This window comes from Alosa sapidissima, chromosome 7 (genome assembly GCF_018492685.1).
Source record: "Alosa sapidissima isolate fAloSap1 chromosome 7, fAloSap1.pri, whole genome shotgun sequence".
Lineage (NCBI taxonomy): Eukaryota > Metazoa > Chordata > Actinopteri > Clupeiformes > Clupeidae > Alosa > Alosa sapidissima.
In genome coordinates, this window is record NC_055963.1 from 23,045,072 (window position 1) to 23,069,571 (window position 24,500).

A 24,500-nucleotide genomic window follows, 5' to 3' on the forward strand; every position below is an offset into this window, starting at 1 on the left:
TAAATACTCTTTTTTTTTTTGTTGGCATAAATGCGAAGGGCACAAATGGTATGGTTCATGATGTGCAATATGTGTGTCTGAATCATGACAGATTTGGTGAGTAGATCGCTTTGCAGTTGCACTTGCTTTGCAGTTCATCCAATTGTTTCCCCTAATCAATTTTGTTCACAGAAATGGTGACTGTTCAATAACCAGTGTTAGGCATACTGCTTTGAGATCATATCTCTGGGAGCTGCAAAAACAGCTTATCTCATAAAATCCAACCAAGAGTTATTAATCTTATATCAAGATCAAAAAATCTAGTATTTTTTCAGTATAAAGACGTAAAAAAATCTGGTATTTTTTCAGTATAAAGACGTTTACCTAGCGCTTTCTCATAAAATCATTTGACTTAATTTAGGAAGTGTTTGTCTTATTTTAAGACGTCTAATCCTGAAAACAAGCCAGTACGTTGAGCAAATTTGTCTTGATAAGACTCCTTAAAATAATTCAAATTGATCTTTCGAAAGAGCGCTAGATTAGTCTCTTCATACTAAAAACTACCAAATAGATTTTTTGATCTTAATATAAGATTAATAACACTTGGTTAGATTTTATTTTTTGCAGTGTATTAAGAAATTATAAGAAGTTGATCTACATCAGAACTACACCTGGGAGACAAGTTACTTAGAAAAAGTAGTAATATGAAATTGAATGTGAAAATGAAATCGACTGTAAATGAGATGTGATTCCATAACTCAAAAAAGTCATATGCCAGCAAAAAACATCAGACAACAACATAAGTGGCTAGGCCTACTTGTTTACAGGCCATTAACCAATCAAATGAAATGCTCCACAAAATTCAAGAAATGTCTGTTTAGGTTATATACCATACAATGTCTATCAGTCAGACACTTTCCGATGAGATGAAAGTGGCCACAAATGTATCTTGGACAGGCCTACTGTTCCAATAGTTTATCCCAATTGTCATTAGCAATTTGTCACACCATTATGTTTTAAGTTTGTATTTTGAAGTGATCATGAATGGGCCCAGGCCAGTTGTAGTCTACTTGCAGAAATGGGTTAGGGGTTTTAAATTGATTATAGACTAGGCTAGGTGTTGATATTTGGTGTTGGAATGTTGGTGTTTTGCTCTCGACTTATCTGCTACCCAATCAAGCCGTGTTTTAGTCTACTAGAATAGGCCTAGTAGAGTAGGCTAATTCGTGATTTATATCAGCAATAGACTTTTATATTTGGCAAAATATTGTTAATTGGCCAAGCCCCCCCGGCGACAGCCCTCTGCCTTTGCAATGAAGTCGTTGAACAAAGCCTTATCTCATTTAACTCTAAATAACTAACCAGTTTGGTTAGACTACATGGGCCATGGTGTTGGTGTATATAATAGGTTAAACAAATCAGACCTGAATCAGAATAGGTCAAACAAATCTAGACTTCAAAGAGTTTGGAAGTTCGAGACAGTATTTCTTTGTTTCAAACAATGTTCGTAGACGACAATTCGTTTTGCTTTGACTTAATGTGGTTGGGGTAACTATTCTGTATTGTTCTAGCAAACTGAAACTGTATTTCACAGTTTGCACAAATATTATTGATTACTAACACCCTCTCTGGTTTACATCTATCGGATCGGTAAGATTTTACTTTGAATTGTAGACTTTTCGCTAGCGAGTAGCGGCGAATTTCGTGAGTAGCGCTTCAAGCCACGCTATCACGCCTATTGCACATGCTCAGTGTTTCGCGCTGCAGGACCGATAGACCAAAGACGGGGGTTCTCGAGGCGACGTTGTAGTAAGTAAATCGACTTATTTTCTTTTATTACACACTAGATGTGGTTTAATGCAACGCGTGTTTGTCATCACACTCGAATGTCTATTCAACTCGATGACGTCGTGGTATTTTAAATGAGGACTTTGTCCATGAAATCGCTGAACTATGGAGCGATTCGTGTCCGTAGACTACCGATGTTTTCCTGTCGAGTTGGAAACCGTGAGCAAGCTTTCGCTGTCGTAGAAAGGAGTTGGAGCTGTTGGGTGACCACAAGGGCTAATTCCACTAACGAAATCTACAATATTAGATCGTGCGTGCTGTAGATTTATTAAATAATTTATGTCCAGTGTTTTGCAACCTTCTGTCACAGCAAGGTAACATTGTTTGCATAAGTGCAAGCTTTAAGGAAACATGACTTTCCCACATATTGATGTTTTGTTTTTATAACTCCAAGCAACCAAGATTATTTGTAACATTCCCAAGGTGGGTTAACCCAATATTGGAGAGAGTGTTAGTGTAATAGCTATAAATTGTAGGTTATATCTATATTCTAACCTTAGTTTACCTTTCTGACAGGTAAAGTTAAAAACTCAGAAACTCAGAATTTCAACGTTGCAACTGTCAAAGTTGCAAAGTGAACTGTAAGATGGGGTTTAACACTGATTGTGGTTTGGTTACATATTTTTAAATAGGCCCTATGCTGAAATAGGCTAAACTATTGTGAATGTGTTTCAAATGTGCAAAATAGTCGGCATACACAGTAGTTTATATCTAGTTTTCAAGCCAAGGATTCCCTTTCTTCAAAAGCACCGACTTTGAGTAGGCCAGGCTTTAGGCCCAATTGTGGACACTTCGACACCGTTTTTATGCAACTCCTTACCTTATCAGTGCTTTTGGTCTTCGGCCGACCAAAGATAAGCAAGAAACTATAATCATTATCCTAAGATTTTATGTTTTTTTTGTTTTGTTTTTTTGTGTGTTTATTTTCAGCATTATAGGCCTGCATTAGGCTATGCAGGCATTCACCATGCCTTTAATTTGACTTTAATTCAAACGGCAACCTTAAAGGAACCCGTTGGAGTTTTGTAGCCTAGGCCATAGCCTACAATCATTTAGAGTAACCGAGGTACGAATGTACCAACCACGGCCATTGAACAATACAACATTCACTTTTTTTATTTTATTTTACTGTGGTGGCAGTAAAGAATGAATGACACATTCGTACATTTCACATAAGATCAGATGTTTGGGTTCAGTGTGTGAGGAAACACTGCATGAAGGTGACCGGCTGTGACACAGCAACATCAATCCGCGTAGAGTGGGATCTCAGACCACGACCAAATGGAGGAATAGGGGGGTTGGATGGCCCGTTTTTGGATAAAAGCAGTTTAAATACTACTTTACAGAAGCGCCATTATAGGCTACAGTGAAAAAGAGCGTGTTTTAATACACACCCCTGCAAATTAGTTCAAACTAACATGCGATTCTGAAGTGAATTTTCGATTGCAACACAGCGCGTGTTTTCGCTATTTACTCCCCCTTTTCAGTTTCGCCTTCCATAGCCTACTAGGGGGCGGGGGTACACGTTTTGAGGCCACTCGTGCATCCTCGCTGTAACTCAGATCCAGTACAGTGTAGCCTACATTTGGCGAGATTAATTCTTTAATTTAGTGTTTGTATTAATGTAACTAGGCTACTGTATAGTTACTTTAGTGACCGACTTCTCACAAGATTGGGCCTATTTAACCACTGGAGCAGAATTCTGAACATCCAGGGGGCGCTCGAATGTTAGTGACATATTTCTTACATCCGACGTAAGCCCCGAACATTCGCCGATTAATGTCATGGATATTCTTGGCTTAATTGCATCTATTGGTATTTTAGTAGTTGTCTTTGTTTTTATGGAATAGGCTCAATTCTTTGAGTGATGTGAGGCACCAACTCAGATTTTGCATAATTTCTAACCAGTAACTTTGAACACCAGGGTAGGCTTTAGACAGCCTCTCTGACCACGGCAAACAGGCTATTTTTGCATAACAAGCAAAAATACTAGAATCTCAGTTTCAAGCCCTATACTTGCAGATTCGGATAGCAAACACTGCCGGTATAGTATGCAGAAAGCTGGCAAAGACAAGGCAATTGTACCTTGAGATACCAGATTCTTATCGTGTGTCGTTCAATTCTCACCCCACTGCACCCAATATCTAGGCTGGAAAACCCCAAACTCAATCACGAAGTGAGAGAGTGGTGACTCGATTGGGAAACGTTTGCAACACTTGCATCGCGACGGGCACTAACTTTGAAATCATTGGTCCATGACTTACCAATCACATTGATCAGAGATTCCTAGTAAGGCCTAGCCTAATTCCTACTTCGCCTAAACTTTACAAACTGCCAATAAACAGCATCAACAGACAGTGGTCTACCTTTGCTGAAAATATATTTCTGCATTTTTCCAACTGCATTGGGATGGGCCAGGGTGGGCTAGCATTGTGTCTTGACCACCCAAAACAAAGCCAAGAGTTTTTTGTTTTTTTGTTTTTTGCAGCCTCAAACCCAGCTCGGATATAGGCCTAGATGAGTTGGTGTTGAGTGTAATGGTAGCTGAAATGTGCAGTATGTACGTTAGGTAAATATCCGTCCTGATGTACACACACAAACAATCTACCTTCCCATCCACGTACACACACACACCTTCCCCTCCCACATACATACACTGTGATACATTTTATTTGGAATATAGATTATTGCATAGTTTTCTGTGTAGGCTTGGTTGAATGCAATGTAAAATAACAAGTAGGCCTAGAATCAAACAAAAATACTCACCAGATGATGTCCAGAAATGTGTAGTGATGCATGCCAAGCTTTAAATTGCTGATAAGACCAAACCGCTACTACAAGCTTTAAACACATTCTGTACTTTGAAACCTTCTGTAAATTCAACCTCATTGTTGTGAAGCTCTGAAACTCAGGCCTGAATACACATCAACATGCTGTTTGTGTGCATGTCAATTTTGAGCTCTTTGCTATGTCGCTCACCCAAAATTTCTTTCAGCCCACCCAAGTGTAGTAGGCTAGAACCGGCCCTGGTTTGCAGGTGTTGCCGTTTCTGTTTATCACAATAACTTTCGGTTTCTGTCTTCCCCTCTCGTCGCTGATTGGCCTGACATTTTTCTTGTCTGAGGGAAATGGTTATGAACTATCGTGTTCCAGACTAGATCTCCCTGAAAGAAGATCTAGATAGGCGGGGCCAGACAACCCAATATCATCTCTTAAAGGAACATTTGGGGGAGATTCTCGCCACTGAAGGTGCTCTTCAGTTTAAGAAGACTATCATTCAGGATGGTCATTAGCTTGTGAAGCATCCTCCTCTCAGCCATCACCTCCAACTGAGTTGTTAATATTGATATAATGCATAATCTAGGCCAAGTAGTTATAGACCGATTAATCAGTTGGCCAATCAGTAAGGCCGATTAATGACAATTTGGTAATCAGCATTGGTGGATTAAATAGCTCACAAGGCAGAATAAGCACAAACATGTGTTATGACCTAGGGGTAAGGCCACAACAAAAGAGTCGTCGAGAGGTTGGATCTTCAACTATAATATGGATTTATTAACCAAATTAACCAAGTAACAAAACAAACAGTGTGAGGTGGGTCAAAGTCAGTCATCAGTAATGCATGGATGTTGTGTGTTTAATGTGTCTGAGTGCAGTGTAGCATGTCCAAAACCCAAAGTAAGAATGGCCCTCCTAACGGGACAGGAAGCGGTCCTCTTATCAGGACTCCAGTGTACAGGTGCAGCTCATCAGCTCGTTAAGTCCTGAGCACACCTGAAAACAAGTAGACAATAAGCAGAAGGCCTAACAGCCAGTCACACCCTCCCCCATAAAACAGAAACCATAGGTTTCTGAATTTTAAATCTACAGGGCCCAAAAAACATCCAATATGGAAAATTAACATTAAACTACAATATGCAATTATTAAAATGTATTGTCTGCACCACATTCAATCTCAGCACTCCAGCTTACCCTGGAAAAAAGTAAAAAGGTAGATGTCAAGAACAAACAGATAATCACAGTGGCATTCTAATGCTCTGCAAATTCAAACTCTTAGGTCTCAATTGAATTATGTGCCTTTGCTCAACCAATCAAAAAACACGGATCAAAAAAAATAATCTAATAGCCAGTATGACAGTTCAAATGTAGCAAATCCAAGGCAAAACAAACAAATCATAAAAAGAAAGTAAGCAGGCGTTTACCACTCTAGCTGGCATGAGGCAAAACTAACCCCAGAAGTTTTCCCACTAACTACGTTGCCCCAAAGCTAGCTAAACTTACCTATGGTCTTCATGTGGATTTGCGGTGGGTTGTTGTGCACCTTAAACCAGTGGGTTTACAAAGCGACCTGCAATAGGCAACCCCACAAATTCCCACGAACATGCTCCCGAGACAAATCATCCAAAGATGATTGACACAAACCGCATTGCCACAACACTATGACCCCCCTTGACGCAACCCAAAGGGGAAACGCCACTAAAGCCTAACAGGGAGAACAGAGTGCATTGCAAATTAAAGTGGCAAACAATTTTTAAGCAATGGCACAAGACAAAACTACGAAGGCTAGGACCAACATAAACCAAAAGGCCATTTACCTCTGACAAATTCCACCAATAACTGAAGAAACCAAAATTATCTATACTATCCAACCAACCTCTCACCCCCCTTCAAAGAAGTGCAACGCATTCACCAAACACAGGCAATGAAACCTGTTAATATTGAAACAAATGTCAGCAAAACTTATGTGAATACGGCTCCAATGACCATAGACCAGCCTGGGGCAAGTCACGGAAAAACATACGTCGCACATTTAACACACAAGCAACAAAATAAACAAACATTCTTGCACAATGGCATTCAAGCCAATAATGCAAACCAAAGAACAAACCTCGCATTTCCAAAATGGTATTCAAACCCTAATATGCGAGAACCTAAGACCCAAAAAAATTACGGCACTACACCGAACGCCTATGCGAGCAGCAGTCCAACCAAATCACACCTGCTGGCCTGCACCTAAGCAGACACCAATCAAGTGCTACGACTGCTAACCAAATTATTGCTTCTACCGGCGCCAAAAGACAAACTGTGGGATTTCCAGCGCTAGCCTACCTGATGCTCTGCACCTGAGCACACATCCAGGTGATCCCAACATACTATAATCCCACACCAAATATGCTTCATGCAACAAATTAACTACCCTCCTGCACCCAAGCAAGGCAAGGCACGTGACAAACAAAAGACAATTGCAGGCAAACCTAAAGAGAGCAAACACAGAAATCAAATCTAAAAACGAATGTGCGACTAAAATGTAAACTAATGAGAAAAAAAGTTTGTTTAGATGAGCCCCCATGTTATGACCTAGGGGTAAGGCCACAACAAAAGAGGGAGTCAAGAGGTTGGATCTTTAACTAAAATATGGATTTATTAACCAAACTAACCAAATAACAAACAAACGAACAGTGTGAGGTGGGTCAAAGTCAGTCATCAGTAATGCATGGATGTTGTGTGTTTGTAATGTGTCTGAGTGCAGTGTAGCATGTCCAAAACCCAAAGTAAGAATGGCCCTCCTTACGGGACAGGAAGCGGTCCTCTTATCAGGACTCTAGTGTACAGGTGCAGCTCATCAGCTCGTTAAGTCCTGAGCACACCTGAAAACAAGTAGACAATAAGCAGAAGGCCGTCACACATGATTGCAGGCGCAGCATTGTGTGGCTACTGTGGAACAATGTTAACACTTCCCATGTGCCAAATTCATCATTCTAATGGATCTCAGAACTGTTAAACCTTTTTCAAAATCTTTGCTTTAGGCATCTTTGTAATTCAAATAAGCTCATTTGGGTATTAAAGAACATTTAAAGGTTCAGTCAGTGATCATATGCGATTTCAAACCCATACAATTTTTTGTCACATTCATACGAGAACGATCAGAAAGCATCGTTTTCAAAAAATCCCACTCTGGAACCTGTTGGAGAGTCGGTGGAAAGTTTAGTTTTCGGGCCGTTTTCACAAAAGCACAGTTTTCGCCGTGTGGACTCATAGTTACCTAGTACTAGTATAGTGGCTAGTTGCCCATTCTGGCAGTCTCTGTAGGCAGCCCAGACTCCAAAAATTGGAAACAAAGTGGGGGTAGCCTGTCCCCCAATCAAAAACGTATCAAACATTGTGCTTCCAGTAAAGTTAAGGAGAGATTGCAGTTTGGCCATTAAGATCATATAGATAGAAATTACATTTCTGTTAGCCTTTGAGGCTTTGTTGTTTTATCTATTATTTTCATCCATCTGTTTTTATGCAGATCAATGGAAATTATTTTAAAGCAAAATGATTTCACTCAGATAATCGCAGGGGATCACAGGGAAATATGCAATAATTGTGTCTACTTTCTGTATTATAACATACTGGGTAGATTGGTAACACTCTGTTCATCTTATTTTGTAGGATGAAGAAGGTAAACTTTTCCTAATCCAATAGTGAACAAGTTGATCTGGACATGGAATAAGGGTAAGATGTTGACCCCACCATATGGTCATATACAGTCATGTTATCCTCATTTCTCAGTTCTCATTTCTTTATTTTCCTGCCCATCCTTTTCTGTTCCTCACTTGCCACTCAATCTGTGCATTTCCTCAACAGTTTTGACTTTTCTGTTTGAACACTGAAGAAGTGGATTAATGACATCTCATTACTGCTTATAACAACTGAAATTCATGTATGTCTTTCAACTGGATTTGGTTATTGAGAAAGAGACCCCAATTTACATGAGGCTTTAGACATAATATTACTGGTGACAAAAGAGGGCAGGAAATTACTTAGCTTCCAGGTGTTTAGCCTCTTAGCCTCCATCTAATTAATTGATGCAAATGACCAAGGAACCTGCTGGGTGAAGTGAAACCAGAACAGACAGGGCTGCTAATGATGGTGTTGCATGGAACCAAGCGGCCATGACAACCGAAACAGAAGTGGCAAAATCTGAGCCGGAGAGGTCCATGCCTCGGTTAAAGGGCTGGCCTCAATCCGAGCATAGGATGGAGGCACAAGTGATTCCCCCCATGGTTGAGGCTGGGGATCTCCCCAATGGGCCCCCTCCTGCAGGCTGGCTGGAACCCCTGGATGACTTTGAGGAGGACGAAAATGATGGTGACCAGGGGTTCCACACAGGTGGTCACGAGAAAGCTGGCACAGGGAGAGACGTGTTGAAGAGGACTCATCGGGATGGCTTGTATGTGGTTGCTTTGATAAGACCTTTTTTGAGACCTTCTTTAGTGTATGTAAACCTCTTCCACTGGGTGTTTTTTTAGGTATGAGCTGCAGTTCACCTCTGCCTTAATGGCAACTCTGGAGATTTTCTCTCATCTCTGCCACCAAAGAGTTGCACTGGGCACTGGGGTCTCAGGAAGTCCTCTTTAGTTGGCCTTTGAACTCTGTCTAAACAGCAGCTCCACTAATAATGACGAACAGCCTATTGAAAAACCTGTAGAAGTTATACAAGATGAGGCTACCACTTCTGTTGGGTGTTAATAATTTAAAACGGCTCTTATAAACGATTCTCACACATGCCCTGCATATGACTGTTGTTTTTCTTCAGCTGGACTGTCTCCCAGCAGAAGAGGTCTCCCGCTGAGCTCGATGAGTTGTGGGTTGACTGCCCAAATCTGGGAAAAGGATGGAAGAGAAAAGAGATCTTCCGACACTCAGGGAATAGATCAGACACCTACTATATGAGGTACAAACAGGTCGTTGTGTAAAGCAGCAACTGTAAATTAATAATAAAAATCATTTTTATTTTTATTTTATTTTTGTAGTTTTAAAAAATCTTCCCTTTCTGTCATTCTGTTTTAGTCCAGATGGTGTCCGTCTGAGGAGTAAAGTTGCGCTTGCCAATTACCTCACCTGCACTGACCTCCGCAGCTTTGACTTCAAGGGGGGATTGTTCAAGACAAAATCAAAGGTGCATAATTATTAAACATAGTTGTAGTATGTAAATCTTAACAAGCCATTAGGATGACAAGAATATGTAAGGGTTTTATCACTAAGATTTGCATTTGCCCTCAATTACTACAATTTGTAGCTATTTACTGACATTGTCTTTATTAATTAATATGTTTGTTTAGTGGATTAAATGTTTGGTCTATATAAAATATCAGACAAATGTTGATTCGTGTTTCCAAAATTACAAAATGAGCTGTTCAGATGGTCTTGATTTATCCACACCTTAAATATATTCAGTTTACTATCAAAGGGGAATACTGAAACCAGAAAATATTCAAATATATTTGAATTTAAGTGAAATTGGATGATTTGTTAAAAACATATCAAAATGATGAATGAATAATCAAAACTATTATTGGTGAATTTAATATCTGACAACAATTCACTTTAGTTATTCTAGGCTTAATAAAAGTATTAATTGGATATATCCTGTTGGTCTCCTTTTAGCAGAAACAATTCAATAACTCAGAGCACGGAATCTCATCAGGACAGACCACCCCATCTGAAAGGTCATCCACCCCGACTGCTCTGCCTGGAACACCCCAAAGCGTCATCACACCCCAGCGACCAAATTCAAAACGCAACTCTAAGCCATCCCGACCCTCCAGCGACTTCGGCAGCCCCCCACACCTCACCCCGATCTCCCCGCTGGTGCAACGGGCCACTCGTTCACCCTCACTCTACCCTGGAGACCTCAGCCCTGCTACCAGCCCCAGTAAACTCGCCAGCAATGCCCTGTGGCTGCACCCTGCGCTGGAGCCAGTGAGTCCCGTTGAGAGACCCAAAAATGAAGTGCGTTCTGGTGCACCACATAGACATGTCTCTATGAAGGTTCAGCCCAGATTCCCCTCACCTCCACTGACCCGTCACATCATGGATCCAAAAATGGTGCTCACTGCGAACAGGCAGCGTCCTGGGCTTAGCCCAGTGGTCAGGTGAGCTCTTAAATTTATGTTACAACTTCTGAAATAGGGTGATGTATATATGATATAGGGATCGACCGATATGGATTTTTTAGTGCCGATACCGATACCGATTTTTTTTCCATCAGCCTTAGCCGATGACCGATACAGGCTGCCGATTTTCTTGAGCCGATATTTGGAGCCGATACTGCTTTTATTTTGCTCCCTCAGTTTACATCATACAAATGACACATAATTACAAATGATGATAACAAATGTTATAAGTCTCAATTTAAAAAAGGAACATTTATTGAACTTATGGATGGGTGCACTGGATATGGTTAACTGTGCAAAATGCTTTCATCAACATCTTACAACACAGCCTTGATGATGCATTGCTTGCTGACATATTATAAGACATAATTCAAGTCATCACAAAATGTCAAAAAATTTAAGAAAACAATAAGCCTGAAAAGTAGCTATTGAAATAAAGTGCTTGATTTGTCATTTTAGACTGCTTGGTTTAAAATTTTCTATGTCTATATTTTTCTAAAAAAAGCTGCCAGATTTGTCAACCACAGAACATAAATCAGCAGAGGAAAATAACGTGGAAATAACGTGGTGTCAGATGTTTCTGTTCTAAACGGCATCAACGTCAAAAGGTATAAAAACGAAAAGCGATGGCAACTCTGCCCCGCTCGAAGGGAGACGCACACACCACACGCGTCCAAAACTCAGCCAGGTGGTCACTGAATAAAACTCCCACAAATATCTCGGAACAACGTCGGCATTACTTAATCATATGATTGACCAGTGTTCGTAACAGCTACCGCTAACGCATGCATACGGATAGCCTACAACTTAGCTATTTGCAGCTCCCTAAATACAATGGCAAGCATGTTTTATAGAACAGGCATTCAGGGAGGGAGACACACACACACACACACACACACACACACACACACCACACGCGTCCAACACTCAGCCAGGTGGTCGCTGAATAAAACTCCCACAAATACCACGGAACAACGTTGGCATTAGGCTACTTAATCATATGACCAGTGTTTGTAACAGCTACCGCATGAATATGGATAGCCTACAACTTAGCTATTTGCAGCTCCCTAAATACAATGGCAAGCAGTTTTATAAACGATCATTAAGCATTAAAAAAAAAGTAGGCTACCTATCTATCATTCGTGTTTTCCATTTGGTCCCACAAACTTGCTTCCACCTTCAAAGTGTATGGCAATATTTCAGCTAAGTCAAACAGTTAAAAGATGCTTTGAAAGTTTTAAGTTTACTGTTGTTGTGAAGAGCAGGCTTTCAGCACTCTGCTCGTGGGGGAGGGGCAGTCTGCACATGAATTGCAGCGTCTCCAGCAACACAGAGCTGCCTGTGGACGCCTGTGTGTAAATGAAAAAACCTGTATGTAAATGAAAAAACTATCGGCGAATGCAGCGGCTTATCGGCCGATGCCAAAACGCAAATATCGGCCCGATATATCGGCCGATCCCTAATATGATATATTTTGGTGAGATTGTAGGGCTGTGCAATTGATTGAAATCAGATTTTCAATTACTACTTCCAACGATTATTAAAACAACATAGCATATTCTATTTTGTAACAATTTTTCTGGTTTGGTCTTGAATTATAAATCCATGTTATAAATAACATTTTTTGCACCATTTTTTTTTATTTTATTTGTTTTTCTCTTTATTTTTTTGAGTATTGAGCAATCGTGCAAAATCAAAATAATTGATTCATGATTTTTGCCATTATTGAGCAGCCTTGTGAGATTGTGAGTAGAACATTTTTTTTCTATTTTCAGACCTCAGTTTCATGGTCTTGTAAAATTGTATTTGTAATTTATTATAGCCATACTTCTGGTACAGTATAGTCTCTCATCAAACATTAGCCATAGGAAGTTTAGTGATCATACTGAGATGTGGTTGTTTGTCTCTGTCGTCCTCCAGGGATTGTGCGAAGTGTCGACGTCCCTTTTCTTCAGTGGGAAATAAGGAGCTCTGTACCTCATGCACTCGTACGTCATCAGAGGCTTTTCCAAGCATTACAGATTACAGACGTTTTATGACAAACAGTCACATACTGACATGATGTGGATTATTGGCGGTTCTTATAGCCTGTGTGTCACTTAACCAAATTGAAAACTGAAAACTTTCGTTGTTTTCTACAGCTTTGAATAATAACAATCCCAACCGGAACATTGTCTTCAAGAAGGTATGTGTACTTGGTGTTCATTTCTGAGCCGCCCTAGAAGGTACACTTTACTAAGACAGTGTGTGAAATAACCTACCAGAGACACTAAAAAAAGGTTGAAAAACACTCACTTCCTGTCACTCTATTCACTGTGCTATCGAATTTAAAAGCATAGAAAAAATATATAAATATTTTTAAAAAATGTCTGAAGCAGCATGTTGTTATGCCATGCTTGTGTTAATTTGTGCTTTGTCTGGTGGTGTTTTAATTTGTGTTGATGTGTTGTAGATTGGACATGGCAAGTGGGTCCTTGCCAATCCTGCAAACCTGAAAACAGAGGTGAGCCTAGAGTCTGTAAGGTTGCTTAATTCAAATGTTTTGGAGCTTCACAGAGAGTCATTTTTACCATCACTTCCTATTTGAGACACACGTTTCATCTTCTATGAACCTCTTTAGCAGGTTGATTAATGAGGCTGATGTTATTAGTTCCAAAAATATTAAATAAATTAAATTAAATTACACTTGTCTTGTGGTAAAATTTCAGAAGAAAGTCAAGAGCTCAGAGCATGAAATGAAAATTCCTCCCTGGGTGAGTGTGGAGAGATCCGATGACCTGAAAGTTAAGCATAAGGAGTGAGTTAAAGTATGTCACAAAGAGAGTCAGTGACAATGTTGTCTGGTGTGAAAACAAAAAGCGCTATTAAAGTCTCTCAGGAGTCAGGAGGGATTCATTTACTTTGAGCTCCATATCAAAGCTGCTTGGGTAGGTTCATTCAGAAGTAAACATATCGGAGGTTACTCAGTGTCTATACAAGCATTACAATCTACCTCTTGGCACAAACACATTTACTGTCTATTTTTTTGCAGAAATCCCAGAGACTGTCAGAGCTCAAATCTAAAAAGGTAAAAAGGCAAAGTGGTGAGAGTGTATGTCGACTATTGCTGCATTAATGGCTCATGTGTGACATTGTCTCCTTTAAGATTTGACGGTAATTGTTTTTGTGAATCTTAATGAATTTAATTGGTTTAAAAAATTTTTTAATCTGATCTAATCTCATTTTATGGTAGCATCCTCAGAACAGTGACTCTGAAGACAATGAAGACAGAGCAGCTGAAGTAAGTCCTGAGAATAAACCTTAAAGCCTAACTCTCGCCAAAATGCAAACTTTCGTTTAAAAGCAAAATTATGATGGAAGCGCCACTTTTAAGATCGACAGTATTGTCGTTTTTTTGGGTCAAATGGCCTTTTGAATGGGAGTGCTAGAAGCATTACTACGATCGCATCAAAATCACGATTTCAAAATCACGACACTAACAAGGCGTGACACAACATGAAACTTTTTTCATGTTTTTTTTTTAATGTATTGAACAACTCACTTCTTGACTGGCAAGATGGCGGCGAGCGGAAAAACCAAGTGAGTTGTTCAAAACCTTTCTTTTTAGTAAACTCTGTGTACACAAACAATGTTCTCAATGCTTGAGTTCATGTTTGAACTCAAGCGACCCTTGAGACCCTGGTGATACTTTGAGCAAATTTTCATGTTGTGTCGAGCCTTCTTATTGTTTTAAAAATAGTGATTTTGATGCGATCGTAGTAGTGCCATAGTAGCACTCCCAATCAAAAGGCCATTTGACCCGAAAACGACAATACGGTCAAACTTAAAAGTGGCACTTTCGTCCTAATTATGCTTTTAAATGGAAGTTTGACTCGGGTACATTCACAAAAAGACCCTAGATTGCATTTTAGCGAGAGTTACACTTCAAGCATCACTAGGTGGGTTTACATGGACACTTTTAATCTGATTAGAATTGGAATAAGGGCTCAATCGGAATAAAAATGACACACCTTGATCAGAATATAACTGCCAATCCAAAAAGAACCGTATAATTAAAATAAAATTGGGGGGTGTATTCTGTTCTTATTCTGATTGAATAGCCATATATACAGTCGATCGGGTTGCCTTCTGTAGCTTCTCAATGAAAAGCAAAGCAGCAATGGCTATTCCAAGCAAAGATTATCCAGAGCCTGTAAGCACCAGATCAGATTAGAACCTGACCCATGCAAACAGGTGACACAATTTTTATTCTGAATAGTTTAATCGGCATGACAAAATAACTGTCCATGTAAAACGTGCCTGAAAAACTATTTATCTAAAGAACCTGATTGTAGGTTTTAGTCACTTTCTCATTCTGTTTTGACTTTTTTGGGAATTTTGGGTCAGTCACCTGCTCTCACTATGTTAGTTTCAGGCTCAAAAGAAGCGCCAACGGCGAACGTGCTTCAAGTGTGAGGCCTGCCTTCGGACAGACTGTGGGAAATGTGACCACTGCAAGGACAAGCCCAAGTTTGGGGGCCGCAACACAAAGAAGCAGAAGTGCCGACTTCGACAGTGTATTTATGAGGGTACTTTTAAGGTGAGAAAGCTTGCTGGCGCATAAATCAGTCAACACAGGATAACAAGACACAAAATGCTGAGTTCAGAAGATAGACTAAGGCTGCAACAGTTAATTCATTGATTATTTGTAAACTATTAAATGAATCACCAACTGGTCCTTCAGCCAATCCATGATTTGTCTGCCCTGCAGGAGACATTGAAATAGTGTTTATTTAGAGACTGCTATAATGTAAACCTATTTCATGCCGCTGATATTTGTGGTGTCCTTTTCCAGAAATACGGTTCCAAAAGGCAGGCCAAGTATGAGACCAAACAGCATGATATGAAGCAGTACATCCTCCCCACTAGGCCACGGTCCAAGAGGAAGCACAAGAGGCCGGTCTGGGAGGAAGACTACACAGACCCAGATGACGAGGAGGAGAAGAAGCAGAGGAAACGAAGCGAGAGTGTGGACAGGGACGAGGAGGAGGGCAACGAAGATGATGAAGACTATGGCATGTTTGAGTTAGAACAGGTAGCTGTGGTAACTGTCACTTATTTATTTTCTTTTAATAATCCTTTCTTCATCAGCATAAGCATTGTCACTGCCTGATATTTTTTCTCAGTACACTCTATACTATAACTATAGCGGTACCAGATATAAACAAAGACAAAAAAGTGGTTGGTTGGTTCTGTGTATTGGTTCAATGAGCAATGAGCATCCTTTCTTTGCAATTTTGCATTGTATCTTTTGTCTCCCTGTCTCAGAATGATGACATCAGCAATGACTATGTCAGTGGCGCATTGAACACTGAGGAGTCTTCGCACACATTCCCCATAGTCTTTCATGTGAGTTCACCCAGACCCATCACTTGACCTGCCCATGAGAAAGAGCTGCCTCCACCGTACTGACACTTGTGGATTCCTTTAGTGTACTGAGGAGGTACTTACTGTTCATGAATGGTGTGCCCCAAGGTCTGGAAAGCAGGGAAACGTATGGAAATGTGGGTGAAAGTCTTGAAAAAAGTATGAAAGTTTTAATACATACAGTGCCTATAAAAAGTATTCACCCCCCTTGGATAATTCCCCTTTTATTGCTTTAATAAATGGAATCTTTGTCAATTTAATTTGGCCTTTTTTTGCAATAATTTACAAAAATTCCCTCTTTAATGTCAAAGTGAAAGCACTTTGACATGAACTTTTAGGTCACTTTGACATTAATCACTTATTTTGCATTACCGTATTTTCCGGACTACAGTATAAGTTCCCCTTTTGATAGTTTGTCATATAAAATATATATAATTTAACATGTTTTTAAATGTTCACCAGTATGAATTGACATGAACGCTTCATGAAACATTACCGTCTACAGCCGCGAGAGGGCACTCTAGGCTTGTGGAATGAGATCGGGAGCGACAGGTCAGATATTTTTTCGCACTTAAAGGATAAGTTCGGTGTGATATGGACCTAAAATGTGTTGAAACATGATACCGAGTGTGAACTTTTATCTCATAGCCCATCTCTGCTTGTTACCTGCATTCCGAAATCCGGCGCTAGTTAGCCGATGCTACCAGCAGGTTTTCATTGGGAGTGCCTTGGGCATTGGGCTAGCCATGCAAATAAATAATTATTTTACACCATTTACGAGGCTCAAAATAACTCCACACTTCATTGGTAGACTTCCGAGGGCCCTGGCATTTAAAACGAGACATTGAGAACTTTGAAAAAGCACTGGTAGTTTATTTACAAGATGATTTATACTCCCACTGAAAACCTGTTCGTAGCATCGGCTAACTAGCGCCGGATTTCGGAATGCAGGGGACAAGCCGAGATGGGCTATGAGACAAAAGTTCACACTCGGTATCATGTTTCAACACACTTTAGGTCAAAATCACACTGAACTTCTCCTTAAAAAAAGTTCTTGTTCTTGGTCTTGGATTTTGTGAAATACATTTCTAAATAAATGCGACTTGTAGTCCGGTGTGACTTATATATGTTTTTTTCCTCTTCATGAGGCGTTTTTTGACTGATGCAACTTATATTAGCGACCTATAGTCCGGAAAATACAGAATATATTTTTAATTAATTAACATTACTTTGTAGAAATCTGCTTTCATTTTGACTTGAAAGATTTCTACAAAGCAGATTTCTACAAAGTAATGTTAATTAATTAAAAGTATATAATGCAAAATAAGCGATTAATGTCAAAGTGACCTAAAAAGTTAATATATGGGAATATTTGTAAGTGATTGTAAAAGACTTAGCAAATTAAATTGATCAAGATTACATTTATGAAAGCAGTAAAAGTGGAAATATCCAAGGAGCGGTGAATACCTTTTATAGGCACTGTATATGAAAAAATAATAATAGGGGGAAAGGGCAAGCACCCTGGTTTAGTAATTGACACCACCTTAGTCTCACCAAGCCTTTATTGTTATTGTTTTGTTGTTACAAATAGCAACTCCAGGGGGGTATTCCATCAACCTCGCTAATGAAGGCGGCGCTTAACAGAAATAGCCTGGCTTGAACTAGCGTAGACTTTCACTTGGGGCTGAAGCCGTTCCATTAACTCAAGTTAGCGGCATCTTGGCCTCGTTTATTCAAGCGAGGTTTAGTTCAGCTTCATCTCTGCTCGTGCATGAGGTAGAAAAGTAGACCAAAACAGTAGATTGACGAAAAGACGATATATGTCGTAAAATTAAGACGATACTAGATGATTTCTGTTCGATAGGCAAGCGCCATCTACAGGATTTTCATCGAAAGTCATCAAATTTAACATCGAGAGAAAAAAATAGATTGCCTACAGAAATTGGAGAATAATGAAAGCATACATTTAAAACAACAATGCTAATGGTTTGAAATCAATTGCAAGGTTGATTGGCTTCACTCTTGAACACATAGACTAGCTATAGCCTACAGTCTATGCTTGAACAAAACGAGTGAATGAATAAATAGTATAAACTCAAAAACAACTTTGCTATATATTCAAAACTATCTATAGACTACGTTCTTATATTAAAAGAGTTCACTCCAAATTATTGTCCTAGGTGTAGGTGGTCATAAAATAAATTAGTATCGACATAATAGCCTACTGTCTCCCATAAGTCCCAAAGTGTTTGAAAAATAATTATCATAAATGCAATGGCTTTCAATTCAATTTATGCCTAGTTTTTGATCTGTGTAGCACACAGTTGATTTGACATTCATGAACAATCGTCGACACATGAAGCAGTTTTATTTATTAGCTGCCTAGGCTACAGAATAATTGTCCTTTGGCTTGCATCAGATATAATATAGCCCACTGGCAAAGCTGTCACTGAACAGCCTACCAAATGTGCATGACCCTTTATCAGCAGTAGACATATGTCTTTCATCAAAAATTATAACTAAAAATGCCATCATCAAGGTGATAAACAATGTAGCCTTAATACTTCGTATGGGAAGCGAACCTGCGAACACGCAAGAATATAAATCCTTTCATATGCTGTCTCGCTGCACGTTACACCACCACTGAACGTAAATGACGCAGAGTAGCACGATTCCTAGAACCACACGCATGTGAAGTTAAAACATTTTTAATCGTATAATCTTCATACATTCTTTGGAGCTAATGAATGTGTAAATCCATGCTTGGTGCACTGTCGGTAAAAACATTTCTATAGGCCTAGGCTACTTCTATTTTTGAAGTTGTAGGCTACAGGTGACGAGAGCACAGATTGACGGAACCATCTTTTTGGACTCGTTTTCCGACTTTTTTTTTTTGCAACACAGCTTAATTTAGCTTGAAAGTTAACCTGCTACGGAGCAGGTTAGTTCTGTGGCATAAATTCCCATGGTTACCAAACTGGGATTCACGTTAACCTCGTTAATGGAATGGAATTCTCACTAAAATTAGCGAGACTTATCGAAATAAGCCAGGTTTGGCCTTTAGCGAGGTTGATGGAATACCCCCCAGTTTCCACTCAAATGTAAACAAACCCCTGTCTGCTGTCTCTGGTCATGTTTCCTCTCCTCAGAACGGAAATCTGCAGATGGAGCTGCAGCGCAGCTATCTCCAAACCAATGGATCAGAGGTGAGCAAAACACAAAATAGATATGGTGGATATACAGAACTCTGCCTAAACCTTTTTTCATACAAAGACATCAGAAATCAATCTAGTATGGTACAAGAAACATGTAGTGGCTGTACACACACAAGAGAAAAATACTTATCTCAAAGTGCATGTTAATATGGAAAATGTGTATTCTTTCCATTAGGCATAAGCAGGGGTCACTGTGCTGTGCCAGAGCCATATATATAGAGAGAGTTTGGCCAACTCTCACCATGTTGGATACCAACGCAACGTCAGATGACTTTACGGCGTAACCCTATGGAGCGAATATGCTATGTTGAAATAAATCACTTATTTTCACCATTATAACAGGCATATAAATGTTATCATCAACATTTGTCAATATGTAAAAGGCCCTTACAGAAATATTGGTCCACAACATGGCACCCATTTGATTCCCTACTTGGTCAAACTCTCTATACGACTCTGCTCTGTGCTTTCAGGGGCCCATGGTTGTGTACAGTTTCGTAGCTCCACCAGCAGGAGGTGCTGTGGGGCTCAGTGAAGACGTGCAGATGGTGAGCATGGACATGGGCGCACCAGTCGAAGAGGAGCCAGTCGAAGAGGAGCCAGTAGAACCAGAAGACTTACCACCTGTTGTGAGTGATTAAATGTTTATATATATATATTATAAATATTTTTTCATCTTTTATTTTTAATAATAATAATAATAATAATAATAATAATAATAATAAGTGTTATTTGTATAGCACCTTTCATACACAGAATGCAGCTCAGAGTGCTTTACTTTTGGAGCATTTAACACAATAATAGACAGAAAAGAAAGAAAGAAATGTGTAATAATACAAACAAACAAGCAAGCAAATCAGTAAATATAACATCAGAGATTTAGAATTAAGTAAAAATGAGATTTCACAAGAGATAAATACAACAACACATACATCACAATTAATGCAGTAAAAATAGGAAGACCCTATAAATCGCAGCAGTAAATAGCGGCAGTAAAATGTGAGTTAATGTGAAGAAATAGGTTACAAGATAACAGTGAGTTAACTAAAAGCTCTCACATTTCAGGTCTTTTTTACAGATGTTTACAGAGTTTGCCTGTTTGATGTATAGAGGCAGGGTGTTCCATAGCTTTGGTGCATAATGGATAAAAGCAGCTTCTCCGCTTTGCTTGTTGAGCACTTTGGGCACAATTAAAAGATTAGCATTGGAAGATCTAAGGTTCCTTTGTGGTTGATAGGATATTAAAAGCTCAGAGATATTTGAAGGTTATATGCCTTTTAGAGCTTTGTAAGTCATTAACAGAACCTTAAAATCAATTCTATAGCAAGCCAGTGCAGTTCAGCTAACACAGGGCTGATGTGCTCCCTCTTCTTGGTCGTAATTAAAAGTCTAGCAGCAAAGTTTTGCAATTTCTTTATATGCTTTTTTGTTAGACCAGTAAAAAGTGCATTGCAGTAGTCTAACCTACTAGTGATAAAGGCATGGATTAATTTCTCTGCATCTTGGCACATTTTTGCAATGGTTCTCAGGTGGAAATAAGCTGTCTGGGTAACTTAACTGATATGGGACTTGAAGCATAACTCTGAGCTGGATGTACAGAGAAAGCGCTAATACCGAGTTTTTCTATGCGCAGAAAGGGAACGCTGTGCTTTGCCATATTGCGGGAATTTACTAAGCTATCACTTCATTACGTAAACACTGCCCTACAAAGCCAAAAGGCAGTAACTGCATTTTTGGTCGAAAATGAGTTATTGTCATTTTTGGGTAATTAAAGACTTCCTTTATCATGTGGATAAATATCTATCCTCAATTTGATTGTATTTTCGATTTTAAAAATAGAGGGTTGTGTTTACAGTAACTCCCAAAACCATACTGCCCTACAAAGGCAAAAGGCAGTAACTGACCAGAGTGTCAAACTGAGAAAAATGACTTCAAAGTTTTTTGTTTTGTCTAAACAAATGTATTATAGGTAGAGCAATGAAAATCTGATGACTTGTTGCCCTGATAAAGAAATGTATTTCTAGCTTACTCATTCTGTCTATACATGACGGTCTACTGTCTTTTCTGAAGTGTGTTACATGTTTAGTGTTGTACTTTAAACAAAATAACATTAACTTAAATTCTCTCACTCTCTCACTTGTCTTTCTCCTTCTCTCTTTTTCCTTACACTCTCTCCTGTACCTCCCTTCTGCCTCTTGCCGTTTTCTCATTCTCTTCTTCCAGATGTCTGGGATCTTCAGTCTTGCCGACGGCTCGGAGCCTCTGGAGGGCACGGGCGAGCCGGAGCTGCTGCACCTGCTGGCCGCGCTGCGCTGCACTGTGCTGCCGGCCCACTGGATGGCCGTGCTGGCCAAGGGCCCGGCGCTGCAGCTGCTTCAGTGCTCGCGCCGCTCAGCCATGGCCGACACGGTGCTCCAGATCGAGCCGGGCTTCCACTTCGGGCTGAGACTGCAGGGCCTGCCGCTGCCGCCGGCACACCCGGTCTACGAGCGCCATCCGCCTCGGCTCACCACTGTCAGCGTTGTGGTGGAGCTGCTGCTGGACCTGGAGGGCCTGGCTGTGTGCCAGGGCTACCCATGGGGCTCTGCTCTGGCTAACCAGGCCGTGCTCCGCGGGCGAGCGGCCGGCTGCCACCTGTTGGTGGATCCCGAGGAGGAGGGTGAGAGCTGCGACAGATGCCACCCGCCCTCGTCTGACTAACCTGTGTAGGAGGAGGAGGAGGAGGGGGGTACTTCTCCTGCTGGACTGAGGTTCTGGTTAGTTCAGAGACCAGGCAAGTCTTTGAAGGCCACTGACAGTTTGGTGCTCTCCCCGGTTGAATTATTGTGTCTTACAATGAAGGAACAGTAGGCAAAGCCTCCACACCTTTCAGGAAAACCCATAGCAATATGTCTGTACTTGTACAGATACACTCTTTGCCTTTTGATCTGTCATCCACACTACATGATGGAGGGCTTGGAGCCAGGTGCAGCTGAGATGGCAGACCTTTGGTGCTCTTCTCTACCTCTTGGGGGGGGGGGGGCGGACATGCCTCCTTGCCTTGCTGTTGCAGGTCGATAGGCACAGTGATGCAACATGGACAGGTGCTTTGTGCAGCCGAGGAAGTCCCCACAGAGAGAGGTCACCAAGGGGAAGTGGCACCAGCCTGTTTGATCAGACCTGTAGAGCTGACAGCGTTTGGCACTTTTCCACTCTGAAATTGGGTCCGTTGGGGTTCCCATTGTTGTAAAAAGAGATAAGACTCATATAACCTCTGAAGTTCCTCTTGGTGCTATGGAGCAAGGACAGCTACCCAGTATCACTGCTTCTCTGTGGATGTCTGTGTTTTTTCAGTTCTGGATGTCAATGTTTTTTTTTTTTCCAGTTCTGTGGTTGAAAAGAGGTCCACTACCACTCCAGGTGCTACTAGACGAACAGTCTACTCTGTATAACTTGGGCTTAAAGTGTTGTTTAACATTTTAAATAAGTTTTCCAAATGTTTTTTTCTTTTCTTCATATTTTGCCATTTTATCACACAGTTTGTCTTGAAAAAGATTTGATTCGCATTGCCAAAAAATCATTGTAAGACATTTATAATTACCTAATTTCCCTTCTTTATCTTCTGTAAGTGGAAGTAAAAGCAATTGGATTTTTAAAAAGTCAAATACTATTTAAATATTACTGTGTTACATTCATACTGTTCTAAGTATTATTTTGCTTCACAGTTGTTGGAAGTAAATCTAATCTGACTAAACCAGATTGAAATTATTTAGCTTTCTTGTAGATCAACATGTTGCATTGACTAACAATTCAAGGTGCTGTTTAAACTTGAGCTAAACCACTGATGACGGATTATTGATTATGATTATTCTTCTCCTCTTTTCAGTTAAGTCACGTGGGATCATTTTTGGCTTCCTTCTTTATAAACCTCAGAGGATGTTTTTAAATCAAAACAAACAATACCAAAATATGTCCATCCATGTAAATCGTTGTTTATCGGTTTGCTCTGTAAGATTGAGAAATATCTGCACACTGGAATTGTTCCAACAGTTCGTCCTTCTTGTTAAGTTACTATGTTGAAAATATTTTCCCCTAACTTTTGCTTTAGGATGTCATAGTAGTACTACATTATTCAATCTATCAGAATCTGAATGACTAGATTACATTTGGATTGTGTGACTTGAAGTAGGATTGTGCTCTGTAAAATACAACATTTGGGGAATCAATGTTGATAATGGTTCAAAATGATTCTAATGTTTCTAAATGTTTCTATTGAAATATGTTCTTGTTCTACTGACATTTTTTTCACAGATAGCACAATAGCACAGACAGCAAGTTTTATTAAAGTATGTGTGTTTTTTAAACTATGGATTTCCCGGTCTATTCATGATAGAAAATAAATAACACATTCATCAAGACTTTATCAACATTCAGGAAAGTAACTAAGACAAAAAGTATTACACACAGCTGTAATGATATAACACAACTCTGCCTCAGTCTCTTGGTTCAGTTAGTTCCAAACACGTAAACGGGTTGGCATCGTAATGATGTGGCTTGTAGTGTGTCATTCCTACAAGGCCTGGGGACAAATGCTGTGTTGAACACCGCGGGGAGATTTCTGTGGGCAAAGTCAGGTCTCTGGAGTAGGATTCAAAGTTGTAGTAACAAAGTTGTCCAGAGGATGGCGGAGCGCCTTTAAAAACATGTGGAAGTGGATGACTGTAGGCCTACTTGTAAGAGCTCCCCAATACAGTATTTCAGATACACCTACAGGTAGATGTGTCACCTCTTGAGTGGGCAGGAGAATGTTTTTTTCTCTGCTGGAATGGCCCGAGTCATGGGTGGCAGAGTAGGTGGAATGATGGAGCCAAGAGGGGTCCTCACCTGCATCCAAATGCACACAGATGAAGCCTACTCTGGGAAGAGCTGTTGGAAAGAGGGCTGTGCTCTGGGCCCACATTTAGCTGTTGTAGGCCTACCTTTGGGTGCTGGACTAACAGAAAGTAAGGAATATATAATAGTAATGTAGGTTGTTCATTAGCAGAAAAAAAAATGTTGAAACACTGAAAGGAAGCATCATGTGTTATTCATTAACTTATTTGTTTGTTTGTTCGTTATAAAGAATTAACAA

The 24,500-nt window shown here is 40.0% G+C and overlaps 1 protein-coding gene across 10 annotated transcripts; it reads left to right on the forward strand.

Annotated features, from left to right (window-relative positions):
* The first annotated feature begins 16 nt into the window (after positions 1–16).
* On the forward strand, positions 17–23,733 carry mbd1a (methyl-CpG binding domain protein 1a). Of its 10 annotated transcripts, none has more exons than XM_042097574.1 (20): positions 602–1,788; positions 4,316–4,396; positions 8,263–8,325; positions 8,458–9,043; positions 9,410–9,547; positions 9,664–9,772; positions 10,261–10,748; positions 12,503–12,514; positions 12,690–12,757; positions 12,911–12,954; positions 13,222–13,272; positions 13,478–13,522; positions 13,801–13,836; positions 14,002–14,049; positions 15,178–15,348; positions 15,604–15,852; positions 16,077–16,157; positions 19,325–19,381; positions 19,864–20,019; positions 21,614–23,733. In XM_042097574.1, the coding sequence occupies exons 4-20, from the start codon at positions 8,766–8,768 to the stop codon at positions 22,088–22,090; spliced, it is 2,508 nt and encodes an 835-aa protein (XP_041953508.1). In that variant the 5' UTR covers positions 602–1,788; positions 4,316–4,396; positions 8,263–8,325; positions 8,458–8,765; the 3' UTR covers positions 22,091–23,733. The 10 variants fall into 10 exon arrangements, with proteins under 10 accessions (XP_041953511.1, XP_041953518.1, XP_041953508.1 ...); XM_042097578.1 differs by having other exon boundaries at positions 10,264–10,748; XM_042097579.1 differs by having other exon boundaries at positions 603–1,788; positions 15,604–15,843.
* The last annotated feature ends 767 nt before the right edge of the window (positions 23,734–24,500 follow it).

What these genes read in the sequence shown, in the direction of transcription:
- mbd1a (XM_042097577.1), top strand. Translation starts at nt 8,766, where the DNA reads ATGACAACCGAAACAGAAGTGGCAAAATCTGAGCCGGAGAGGTCCATG. An exon ending in TTTATGAGGGTACTTTTAAG is followed by an intron (nt 15,349 to 15,603) that starts GTGAGAAAGCTT and finishes GTCCTTTTCCAG; the next exon opens with AAATACGGTTCCAAAAGGCA. An exon ending in CAGAAGACTTACCACCTGTT is followed by an intron (nt 20,020 to 21,613) that starts GTGAGTGATTAA and finishes CTCTTCTTCCAG; the next exon opens with ATGTCTGGGATCTTCAGTCT.